General features: G+C 40.6%; 1 protein-coding gene across 2 annotated transcripts in view; it reads left to right on the top strand.

Annotated features, from left to right (window-relative positions):
• LOC122552824 (potassium channel subfamily K member 2-like) overlaps positions 1 to 12,492 on the top strand; it is a 187,463-nt gene extending 174,971 nt beyond the window's left edge. For both annotated transcript variants that reach the window (XM_043695809.2, XM_043695808.2), the window contains one exon: positions 8,966 to 12,492. In XM_043695809.2, coding sequence (XP_043551744.1) covers positions 8,966 to 9,280 — 315 coding nt within the window. In that variant the 3' untranslated portion in view covers positions 9,281 to 12,492. The remainder of the gene's footprint in view (positions 1 to 8,965) is intronic.
• Positions 12,493 to 13,395: the final 903 nt, after the last annotated feature.

Here is a 13,395-nt window from a genome sequence, read left to right as displayed (position 1 = left end):
GTGGTGGTAATCTAGAACTCATTGTCTGCAAGGGTGGTAGAGTCAGACTCATAGCATTTAAGAAATACTTACATATGCACTTGTGATGCTGAGGCATACAAGGCTAAGGACCAAGTACTGAAAAATGGTGTGAGAATATTTAGGTGTTTGTTTTTCACTAGCACAGACTCGATTGGCCTTTTTCTGTGCTATTGACCTCTATGACTCTGTGAATTATCTAGTCAATTGTCAACATTGTCCGTTTATTGTCAGAGTTGTAGCCACACTGGAGCAGTATGGTTAAGGGATTGGCCAGTTCTGGAACAGGATACATTAACACTGTAACCCAGATGTTGTCAGAGCCTTTGTTGTAGCCAGTGCCTTCAACAATTTTGGCATTGGAAATTCTATCTAATTCTGCGTCACCTCCTAGAATTAATTATCTATCAAACTACAAATCTATGTAAACCCTTTGGAAACCAATGCCCCAAGCATTGCTCTGCTGATAAATCATTAGTTGACTTCTTAATGTGAACAAACAGACTGGACCAGTGATCGGCATTTCATTCACTTTCTGGGTGATTCTGAAGCATTCCATTCTTTCTGTATCAGACTTTTCTCTGGTATTTCTGTGCTGGGGAGTCAGGTAGTTACCATTAAGGACAGTGGGCACCTTGTAAAAGATGGAGTGCCTTTCCAAGTGAGGAGGGGAAGGAAAGAAAAGGAACACTAAAAATTTATATAGCATCAAAGAGTCTTCAAAGATATGAAGTGTACTGTTGTATCATACATAAATATGGCAGTCAAACTGTATGTAGCGAGATTCATAAATTACAAAAAGTACCAACATATCGACAATAATGGTTAAAGAAATAATATTAGATGGAAGGGTGTCACCTGTTCAAATAGTGCTGCAGGATCTGTGTAGGATGTCCTCTTGAACAGATGGATTGAATACTAATTTAATATTTTAACTAAAACTTTATTTATAATAGTACATCACTGCTCTCTGTGCCACTTATATTTATATTCTGGAGTGAAAGTTGAACCTACAACCTTCTGACTTGAAAGCAAGAATGCCATAAATAAAGTATTTGAATAGTATTTGATTTCAGTGCTGAAATCTGGACTCTTAGGATTGGATCCAACTTCATGGGCTGCATATCTATTTTTGATCAATGTCTTCATCTTACAGAGTGCAGCAATAGTTGATTAAACTGTAGTCTGCTTCTTCAATTCTGTGCAATTTAACTTACACCTTGCCAACTTCAGTAGAGGTTTCTTGTCAATTTAAAATATTTTGTTTCTTCATCTGTCCTGCTGGGTTGTTTCTTGTCTTTAAATCAACTGCAGAGGTTTAAATTTACGAGTTAAGACGAATATTGTCATTCACCTCACAACTCAGTAATGTTTTGTTCATTCTATCATCTCTGCTGAATGGAGGAATGATGGAACAGCTTTCAGCCACAGCTAATAGAGAAATCAGGAATCAAGTCACTCTATGTTGACTCCTTCACCAAATTTCTAATTTGGTGACTGCCACAGCTGACAACTTTAATGTGCTCTTATAGTGTAGCAGTGCCAGGCCCCTTTCCCCATCGAGTTCCATCAGCAACATTGATTTTGACATTATGAAAGGATATAATAAGGATGAGTTACAGTTCTGACCTGAACTGAACTGAAATGTTTACATTGAAAATCAATTGGCTACCTTGAATCTAACTGGCCTAAACACTGTATTTGTATTTCTTCTATTACTTACTAATTCCTGTTTCTACGATCAACGAACCACTCTTTCTACTTACTTACCACTTTTCCTACTTACTTACCACTTGTCACTTCCCTCTCTCAATCTCCTTGCTGTCTCTTGCCCTCAGCCCATCCAGCTCACCACTTGCCTCTCCTGAACCCCTCACTCCTGACCACTCACTCCACTCTTCTCCTGAACCGTGCTCCTTTCCTGCTCCCCTGCCCATCTCAGTCTCCTCCCACTCCTCTGACTGCTCCATTCGCCAATTTGCTTGCCACCCCACAGTTCCTCCCACTTACTGTTCCTCTCAGGGCCTGCCTCACTGCTTCACTCTTGCTGGCTCTTTCCTGAGCCCAGAGGCAGAAGTGCAGTGAGAAATGGTGAATCAGGCAATGATGGAGACAATGAGCGGAAAGTATTAAGAAGGTCAGGAGAGCAACAACAAGTTGAAAGGAGTGAGGGGGTCAGGAAAAGGAAGCAGTGAGTGGGAGGGAGTAAGAGGTTTGGGCGAAGAATGTGGTGAGCTCAGAACTTGGATGTGTTTTAAAATCATGCAGAGTTAAAATGCAGTTAACATTTGTGCAGTAATCTTGTTACAGGAAACTGTAGGTCAAAGGGAGCAGGTCTACTTGGTAAGTTCCTGCATTTACAAGACTGTGGTCCAATAGAAGCTCTTAAATGTACTTTAAATGGGGGATATTTGTACAGGGACCATACCTTAATCTGCTGTGCAAACACTTCAGTTTGAAAATGGATATTGGAGAGTGTGATTGTTCTGCTGTGGAGATATGGGACATTGAATGATTAAGTTTATACAGGGAACTATTTGGAATTATGTGTTAAAGTTTTGTTATTGCTGTGTGATTTTCAAGATGTCAGGAAATCCAGCAGTAAAAGAAAGTTAAGGTTCTCTGGCTCCAGGAGATAAGTGCTTCTTTCAGCACAAGAAGAAGCAGTGTCCCTCCCAGCTACTCAAGGAACATTTTAGTTCGCACCAATCCTGGTGGACAGCCATGCCCTGTCAAACCTCAACAGCACCACAACACCCAGCCACAATTGCTGACTTCACTCCAGCAATGCTGGGTGGCCTACTCCCATTTAACCATACCCGATCAGAGGGTTCTTCTTTTCCTGATAATGGGTCCTACTATCTCCAAGGATCCTCAGCAGTGACCTCCTGCTGCTGGTATTCACTCCCATCTGTTGACCAGCGTATCCACTTGATAGGTGTGAAACAGAGCCAAGAAATTTTAACAAGGCCCTGCTGTTACATTTGGTAGAACCTCTGCATCTCCAGTATTATTATATTCTTCAACCATTTTTGGCATCACATGGGCAGTTCCTGCCCCCATATCATATCAGGCCATTGAATTTTGCAGTGCCTTGTATTTAAAAAAAAGAGCATATCAACCTCTGAGCTATACACAATTAATGGTCCTTAACTTGCATTGGCAAAGATAAGACAAACAATACATGGCCTACATTTCCTGTATCGTATTTACAACAAAGATAGACAAATGGAAGATGAGGTACTTTGGTAGGAATTTAAAACATTTAAGACTAGTGCAGTTGGCATTATTTGTTTGAACTTTTGAAAGGTCTTGGCAAAAGTACTATAAAATTGGAGTTGGTGGAATCACAGATGAAAAATTGGCAAAATGATAGAAATCAAAGATATTAATTTGCTGCTATTTGGCTGTGGTGGACAAGGTTAAAAATCATACAACACCAGGTTATAATCCAACTGTTATATTTGAAAGTGCTAGCTTTCGGAGTGCTGCTCCTTCATCGGGTAACAATAGACAATAGACAATAGACAATAGGTGCAGGAGTAGGCCATTCAGCCCTTCGAGCCTGCACCGCCATTCAACAAGTGGGGCAGGATTAAGAGACATAGAATTTATAACAAAAGATCTCTGTGTCATGCAACTGATAAGATACATTGAACAAACATAAATTGCTGATAAGTCTTTCATCTTTTAGAATGGGTTGCAGGTATCAATTCATTAATATGTAAATCCCAGAACTTCTTTCAAGTCACATTTCTGAGATAATTTAAGGTTTGATTTTAAAAAAGTGACACCTCAGTTTAGACAATACATTGAAGGTGTGAGGTTGGAGTCTGTCTGTATTCCAATGTTGAGTCGGAGTGGTTCTGTTTCCAAAGTAAGAATTTGTAAAATGTCATATGGATTGACTACCTGCAGATTATGTGCTTTTTTGAACAAAATAAAATGTATCTACAATTGAATTCTGTAAATGCAAATTCACCCTATAGACTTACATGTGTGCGCGTTCATGGGAGTGGTAAGGGGAGAGAGAGATTGAGTGAGTGAATGAATGAGTTTGTGTGTGTCAGAGAGAGAGAGAGAGAGAGAGAAAGAGAAAGAGAGAATGTGAGTCCTCATTGAGACCAAATTCCTTTTTCACACTAAGGTCTCCCTCCATTTCATTATGTGAATAAATGTAATGGATTAAGAACAGATGTGATACTTCATAGTCATATGTCCCAAAGGTGCAGCTGGATATCAGCAAGACCAGCACAATTATACACAGCCACAATCTGTAACTCCATAACCCAGCACCATCAACCTGCTTCAATGAAGATTTTAGAACACCATGGTAGTTGGAGCAGCTGATGAGGAGTCAATAATTGTGAAACTTTCAACAGAATTACTTGTAAACTAAAGCCAAATGAAATGTTGTTAGAGATAGAACTGAGTGATCCCCCGTGAACAGACCAGGATAAATCTTTGCATTCCTATCACATCAAGTGCTGATTAATGGAAGACAATTAATCAACTGATGGGAGGACGAAGCTCTATCAGTATTCCCATCCTCAACAGTTGCAGAGGCCAGAATTATCTGAATAAGACCAGTGAGTACATTTTGGCCTCACCTTTATCTATCAGTCTAAAGCACATTCCAAATGAATACCAACTGTCTAGTTTGATTTGTTGGAATTCACAGTGTCGCAGTGGTTCAGGGCTTCATCCCCAAGTTCCAGTTTCTGTGGTTTAGCTCATGCGACCCTGCCTTTATCCTTTCTCAGTACCCCCACAAAACGGTACATGTTGCTTTCTGAGAAATTCAGCCTTTTTAAAATTACAGCTGTATTTTTCAGGCACAACATATTATCATACTATCAAGTTGAATTTTCTCTCAGCAGTTAAGAATGGCTTTTGATATTTCCCTGGTGTATAATTTCCAACAGACTTTTCACAATTTTGTCAAAGGGGATTTTCAATCACCTGACAACTGCTCAGGACCCTGTCCATAGAAGTTATGTTGTTTCTGAACAGGGCAAGCAACAGCAAGGCTCTTTAATGAATTAAACTGAAGAAAGCTTAGTGCTCCATATGGATTACAAACCAGGAAGTAAACAGGACAAAATATAAATGACATACAAAATCATGCACAGGAACCAAGATAACAGTTAATACAGGCACGATTGAGGCAGTCAGATAAAGGATAATTTTCTGATGAAGGAATGAGACATCACATTTATGAAATTAATTTTCCATCACTAGAGAGGTTGTTCATCACTAAATATCAGTCATGATGCTATTGAAATCCCATTTAATCTTAAGTATGTCAACTATATTCTATCCTCAACCAATTATATCATAGAAATAACATACACATTTAATGACACATTTTCACAGATTTCCATATATAGCTGTGCATGTAGGTGAGGCAAAGCAAATGACTGAGGTATCTGTCTGGGAGCACTTTGAGGCCAGCGATCATAATTCTATTAGTTTTAAAGTAGTTATGGAAAAGGATAGACCTGATCTAAAAGGTAAAGTTCTAAATTGGAGGAAGGACAATTTTGATGGTGTTATTTCAAAAGTTGATTGCAAGAGACTATTCACCTGTAAAGGGATGGTTGGAAAGTGGGAGTCCTTAAAAAAGAGATATTGAGAGTCCAGAGATAGTATGTCCCTGTTCGTGTGATGGTCAAGGCTGATAGGTATAGGAAATGCTGGATGACTAGAAAAATTGAGACTCTAGTCAAGAAATAAAAAGGAAGATGTGGCAGGTATGGACAGCTGGGGTGGAGTGAATTCTTAGAGAGGGGAATAGGAATATACTCAAGGGAAAATTAGGAGGGTAAAAGGGAACTTGAGATAGTTAAGCTAAATAGGGTTAAAGAGAATCCAAAGAGATTTTACAAATAAATTAAGGACAAAACTGTAACTAGGGAGAGAAGAGGATCCCTTAAATATCAATAAGATTGCCTATGTGTGGAAACACAGGATTTGGGTGAGACACTAAATGAGTATTTCATGTCAGTATTTACTGTGGAGAAGGAATTGGAAGATATAGAATGTGTAGAAATAAATAATGATAACTTTGAAAGTGTCACTATTAGAGAGGAGGAGGTGCTGGACGCTTTAAAACGCATAGAGATGGATGAATCCCCAGGACCGGATTATGTGTATCCTAGACTTTGTGGGAAGCTGGATTGTGATTGCTGGTTTCACTGCTGAGCTATTTGTATCATTGATAGCCACAGGTGAGGTGTCAGAAGACTGGAGGGTGGTTAGTGTGGTGCCATTATTTAAGAGAGATGGTTAAGGAAAAGCCAGGGAACTACAGATCAATGAGCCTGACATCAGTGGTGGGTAAGTTGGAGGGGACTCTGAGGGACAGCTCTTACACATATTTAGAATCACAAGGACTGATTAGGGATAGTCAACATGGCTTTGTGCATGGAAAATCATGTCTCACTAACAAGGCTTTTGAAGAAGTGACAAAGAGGATTGATAAAGGCAGAGTGATGGACGTGGTCTCTGTTTACTTCAGCAAGGTGTTCAACCAAGTTCCGCATGGTAGACTGTTGAAGAAGGTCAGATCACATGGAATCCAGAGAGAGTGAGCCACTTAGATACAAAATTGGCTTGAAGGTAGGATGCCTAGGTGGTGGTGGAGGCTTGTTTTTCGGATTAGAAGTCTGTGACCAGCAGTGTGCCATAAGAATTCATGCTGGGTCAGTTGCTTTTCATCATTTATAGAAATGATTTGGATATGAATATAGGCGGTATAGTTACTAAGTTTGCAGATGACACCAAAATTGGAGGTGTAGTGGACAGTGAAGAAGGTTACCTCAAGGTAGAACAGATCAGATGGGCCGATGGGCCGAGGAGTGGCAGGTGGAATTTAATTTCGATAAATGTGAGGTGTTACATTTTGCTAAGGCAAATCAGAACAGAACATACACATTTAATGGTGGGGCCCTGGGGAGAGTTGCCCAACAGAGAGATCTAGGCATGCAGGTTCATAGTTCCTTGAAAGTCGAGTTGTAGGTGGACAGGGTGGTGAAGAAGGTGTTTAGTTCATTTGCCTTTATTGGGTTGGGATGTCATCTTGCAGCTATACAAGACATCAGTTAGGCTACTTGCATTCAACTCTGGTCTCCCTTATATAGGAAGAATGTTGTTTAACTTAAAAGGGTTCGGGAAGATTTAAAAGGATGTTGCCGGGATTGGAGGGCTTGAGCTATGGGGAGAGGCTGAATCGGCTGTGGCTATTTTCCCTGGAGCGTTGGAGACTGAAGGGTGATCTTGTAGAGGTTTATAACATCATGAGCGGCATGGATTGGGTGAATAGTCAAGGTCTTTTTCCTAGGGTAGGGGAGTCCAAAATTAGAGGGCCTAGACTTAATGTGAGAGGGGAAAGATTAAAAGGGGATCTAAGGGGCAACATTTTCACTTAGAGGGCAATGTGTGTGTGGAATGAGCTGGGAGTGGAAGTGGTGGAGGCTGGTATAATTACAGCATTTAAAAGGCATCTGGATGGTTACTTGAATAGGAAGTGTTTAGAGGGATATGGAGCAAATGCTGGCAAATGGAACTAGATTAGTTTTACATATTAGATTAGATTACTTTACAGTGTGGAAACAGGTCCTTCGGCCCAACAAGTCCACACCGACCCGCCGAAGCGCACAGACCCAGACCCATTTCCCTACAGTTACCCTTGCACCTAACACTATAGGCAATTTAGCGTGGCCAATTCACCTAATCTGCACATTTTTGGAGTGTGGGAGGAAACCGGAGCACCCTGGGGAAACCCACGCAGACACGGGGAGAATGTGCAAACTCCACACAGTCAGTCGCCTGAGGCGGGAATTGAACCCGGGTCTCTGGCTCTGTGAGGCAGCAGTGCTAACCACTGTGCCATCTGGTCAGCATGGACGAGTTGGACCAAAGGGTCTGTATCTATGCTGTACAACTCTATGATTCTATGTGCGAAGACAAAATTTGCTGTCTGAGGTATCCTGATAGCTTCACTGTTGTTATTATCACAAAATCCACGCCATTAACTTGATGGCTTACATTTTACATGAAATTTAAAAGTGGCTTGCAACCAATCCAAGCAGCTAATTCGTAAGTGGCACAGTAATTGCATCTGGTGCTCTCCTCTGTTTGCCTTTGATTTCATTACAATGGATCCGCCTTTTCCTACTTCATTTAGTGCACCTCTGTAATTTTCTTTAGTCATGCAGTTTCTATATTGTATGTGTTTTTCTGTGCTGGACCGAAATTGTGCAGAGGTTTTTCTTTTTGATTTGCTTCATTGTTGCTTAGCAGGAATGGGAATAAGAGTTGGGCAATTACTTTTGTTCTCTCTCAGCGATTCATCAGTCTCTTTAACTATTGTGTCAATCATTACTGGCTTTGACATACTAGCTTACTAGTTGATCATTTGTATAATTTATTAGAGCTTTTTGAAGTCACATGTAAGCAAGAATTCTATTGTCTGATTTTAATTAAAATCAGTAGATATTGTGCTCTTGCATATATTGTGATCAAGAAATTCTCTGAGCAAATTATTTACTCAGCTTCCTAAAATTAAAAAAAAATGTTCATTAGACTACCTTTGAAATCTGGGACTAGACTGAAAGCGTGTTTTCTTCATGATAGAAATTAAAATTAATTCCATTGTAAATCATAGAAGTTGCAACATAAAATAAGGTAGTTCACCCATCAAACGTGTACCAATGCAAGCTCCTCAACAACCTTTTACTTGACCCTTTCACATTGAATTATTCCTTTATCAAATTATTACCTAATTACTATTGTACAACTTTAATAGTCACTTTTGGCAAAGCATTGTGTGATCCAGTTATACTTTTGTACTCAAGCATTTTTTGAATCTTTTTTCCCATATCAAAATATATTGTGCTTGGTAATTAAAATACATTATGGGGATACATTTTCTTTTGCTTTTTAGGTTGGAGAGATGAGGGCTCATGCAGCTGAATGGACAGCCAATGTCACAGCAGATTTGAAAGAGACTCGCAGAAGGCTGAGTGTAGAAATTCATGACAAGTTCCAGAGAGCTGCATCCATCAAAAGGAAACTGTCCTCAGAACTAGGAGGGCAGCAAACGCAAGAGTTAACTCCAGGCAAAAGAACATTGTCTGTTAACCTCACTGATGAGAAAGATACTCTGCCAACTTTGTCGAAAAATGGTAGTCTTTATCTAAATGGCTTATGTTCTCAGAATGCCAGTGGAGAGATCTCAGTAATTGAAGATATCAAGTAGCAACCATCAACAGTAATAAAGAAATGAATAGTATTCAAAGCCAAACAAAGAAACTTTTTTTTTTGGGAGATCGAAAGACAATTTCCATCAGAAACCGTCGTCAGATAAAATCTTTCTAAATTCACAGGTCATAAGATAATGCTGCTGTGAAGGAATGTAGTTTCGAGTTCATTCACTTCAATTTCTATTTGATCTGATTTCAATTTTGATCTGTAACATTGCTTTATACCTTCAACAAATCAAATCAGTGCCTTAACTTTTGGCAGATGCAGAACCGAGCATTTATGTCTTTTGCATGTCTATGTGAATATTCTGATTTATTGTGAAATTCTACCCATGACCTGATTGTAAATTGTAAAAGTAATTTCTGACAATGCCAGGTTGAAGAAGGACAACATCATAACAGCATTCATAGCCCTAAGTACAAACCAAAAGAGTTCTGAGGAAGGGTGATGAGACCCAAAACATTAACTCTGATATCTCTCCACAGATGCTGTCAGACCTGCGGAGCTTTTCCAACAATTTCAGTTTTCGATTCATAGCCATAGTTTGGACAAACAGCAGTTACAAGAGTTCCAAACACATTCTTTGTGATGCAGAATAAAGAATTCAAATATTCTTTCAGAAAAAGAGCTTGCATTTGCAAGGAAATATTCAGCTAGTATAGATGTTCATTGAGAATTATGGAATCATGTATGGGATTTGCAAGGCTTGTATTAATATGGCTAACATTGAACACTTAAGATAAAACAGACAAGGATTTGAAACATATTGCATTCTCTGACTATATTTCAGCATTTCAACTAAAGGTACATATTTTTTAAACTCATTATTAGTAATGAAATCAACATTCATCAACAGTTTAGCATTTATATAATGTGCCTCCACACCATAGTGAATCTTCCCTGCTTCATTATTTTCTTGATTGCCTTATCGCGCAAGCATCAATATGAACAGAACTTTCACTAATACTTTCAAGTTCAGCAAAAAATGGATCTTATTTTCAGATGGAAAAGGATTTTTCTTTCTTAGGTTTTTGAAGAAAATGTTCTCCAATCATAAGACTGTAAGATAAAGGAGTAGAATGAGGCCATGCAGCCTATTGAGTCTGCTGCACTATTCAATCATGGCTGACATGTTTCTCAACCCCATTCTCCTGCCTTCTCCATGTAAACTTTTATCTCTTTACTAATCAAAAATCTCTTCATCTCAGGCATACACTCAATGATTTGCCCTCCAAGTTTTCTGTGACAATGAGTTCCCAGATCAACCACCCTCTGGCTGAAGAAATTGTTCCACATCTCAGTTCGGAAGGTCATCTCATCACTCCGAGCCACATTCATTCTATACAGGCCTTTCAGTATTCTATAAGTTTCATTGAGACTCCCCCTCAGTGTTCTAAACTCCATCAACCACAGTCCCAAAATCCACAACTATTCCTCAATATGACAAGCACTTCATCCCTGGGATCATTCTTGTGAACCACCTTTGGAACCCGTTGAATGTCAGCACATTTTTCCTTAGGTACAGCATCTAAAACTGCTTGCAATATTCCAAACGTGGTTTGAATACAGCCTTATACAGCCTCAGCAATACATCTCTGATATTGTAATCTAGCCTTCTTAAAATGAATGCGGACATTGCACTTGCACTGGCAACTGAACCCATAAGTTGACCTTAAAAAACTCCTGAACTGGAACTCCCAAGTTTCTTTTTGCTTCAAATTTTGGAAAGCTTTTCCATTATTCTTCCTACCATAGTGTTCACATTATCCTTTATTGTATTCTATCTGCCACTTCTTTGCCCACTCTCATTGCCTGCCTAAGTACTTCTGCAGCCTCCCCGCCTCCTGAAAACTACCTACCCCTCCATCTATCTTTGTCTCATCTACGAACTTAGCAACAATGCCCTCAGTTCCTTTGTCCAGAACGTTAATGTACAATGTGGATAGTTGTGGTCCCAACATCGATCCCTGTGGAATTCCACTAGTCACCGGCTGCAATCCTGAAAAAGAACTCTTTATCCTTGTGCCAATCAGCTAATCCTTCATCCACACCAGTATCTTGCCTCTAACACTGTGGAGTCTTGTTCTATTTAGCAGCATCCAGTGCAGCATCAAAGGCATCTGGAAGTCCAAAGGGATAACATCAACTGTCTTTCCTTTGTTTTAACCTACTTGTTACCTCCTCAAAAAGTTCTAAAGACTAGTCAGGAATGACCTCCCCGTGTTGACTAAGCCCGATTTTAGCATGCACCTTCAAGAGTGTAATCTCATTCTTAATAATGAGCTCTAAAATTTTACCGATCATGGAGATCAGGCTAACCAGCCTCTAATATTCTGTCTCGTGCCTTATTCCCTTCTTAAACAGCAATGGCACATTGGCCATTTTCCAGTCTTTTGCATCCCTCCCTGACTCCAGTGATCACTAAAACGTCATCACCAATATCTCCACAATCTCCTGAGCTATTTCCTTCAGAACCATGGGTGTAGCCCATCTGACCCATCCATTTTCACCCATGGATTCATCCATTTTCAGCCCTTTCAGCTTCCTCAGCACTTTCTCCTTTGTGATGGCCACTACATTCACCTCTGCCCCGAATGTCTTGACGTTCTCGTGTGCTGCTGGTGTCTTCCAATATGAAAATTGCTGCAAAGGCTTCCCATTCGTACTGTTACTCATTAATCTTCACCACACTGTATGCTTTTTCTTTAGCTTTTATGCCGTCACTGACTTCACTTGTCAGCCATGGTTGCCTTGTCCTCCCCTTAGTATGTTTCTTCTTCCTTGGGATGAAATTCTGCTATGCCTTCCGAATTACCACCAGAAATCTCTATCATTGCTATTCCATCATCCTCCTGCTGGGCTGCCCTCCAAGTCAACTCTAGTCAGTTCCTTTCTCCTGTCTTTACAGTTACCTTTACTCAACCGTATTACCATTACAGCTGATTCCAGCTTCTCCCTCTTAAACTGCAGGGTGAATTCTATCATATGATTAGATTAGATTAGATTACTTACAGTGTGGAAACAGGTCCTTCGGCCCAACAAGTCCACATCGACCCGCCGAAGCGCAACCCACCCATTGCCCTACATTTACCCCTTTTACCTAACACTACGGGCAATTTAGCATGGCCAATTCACCTGACCTGCACATCTTTGGACTGTGGGAGGAAACCGGAGCACCCGGAGGAAACCCACGCAGACACGGGGAGAATGTGCAAACTCCACACAGTCAGTCGCCTGAGTCGGGAATTGAACCCGGGTCTCTGGCGCTGTGAGGCAGCAGTGCTAACCACTGTGCCACCATGCCACCCATATGATGGTCAGTGCCCCCTCGGGGTTTCCTAAGCTCCCTAATAAAATCAAGGTGGCAAGGTGGCTCAGTGGTTAGCACTGCTGCCTCACAGCACCAGGGACCCAGGTTCGATCCCAACCTCGGGTAACTGTCTGTGTGGAGTTTGCACATTTTTCCTTGCCTGCATGGGTTTCCTCCCACAGTCCAAAGATGTGCAGGTTAGAGGAATTGACCATGCTAAATTGCCCATAGTATTCAGGGATATGTAGGTTAAGTGCATTGGTTAGGGGAAATGTCGAGTAATAGGGTAGGGGAATGGGCCTGTGTAGGTTACTCTTCAAAGGATTGGTGTGGACTTGGTGGGTCAAATGGCCTGTTTCCACACTGTAGGGATTCTACCCAAATTTGCCTCATTACACATCACCAACTCCAGAACTGCCTGTTCCTGAGTGGACCCTACCACAAACTGCCCACAAATATCACAATATCTTGGGACCCTCGGCCAATCTGATTGTCCCAGTCCATGTGCAGATTGATGTCGCCCATGTTTTATTATAATACCACCTTTCTTACACAGCTTTTCTGTCTCCTGATTTATTTTCAGTCCAACATCTTGAATACTGCTAACAGGTCTGTACATAACTCTCATCGGGGTCTTTTTCCTTTGTGATTCTTTAACTCTACACACACAGATTCTACACCATCTGACCCTGTAATCACTTCTTGCTATTAATATTTTTTTTATTGCTAACATGGCAACCTGCCTCCCCTGCCCATCTGCCTGTCCTCCAATGTTTAGATCCCAGCCTGATCTTGCAGCT

This window comes from Chiloscyllium plagiosum, unplaced genomic scaffold (genome assembly GCF_037043375.1).
Source record: "Chiloscyllium plagiosum isolate Xiang-an unplaced genomic scaffold, Cpla_swu_hap1 HiC_scaffold_10, whole genome shotgun sequence".
Taxonomy (NCBI): domain Eukaryota; kingdom Metazoa; phylum Chordata; class Chondrichthyes; order Orectolobiformes; family Hemiscylliidae; genus Chiloscyllium; species Chiloscyllium plagiosum.
This window is presented reverse-complemented; position numbering and strand designations above follow the sequence as displayed.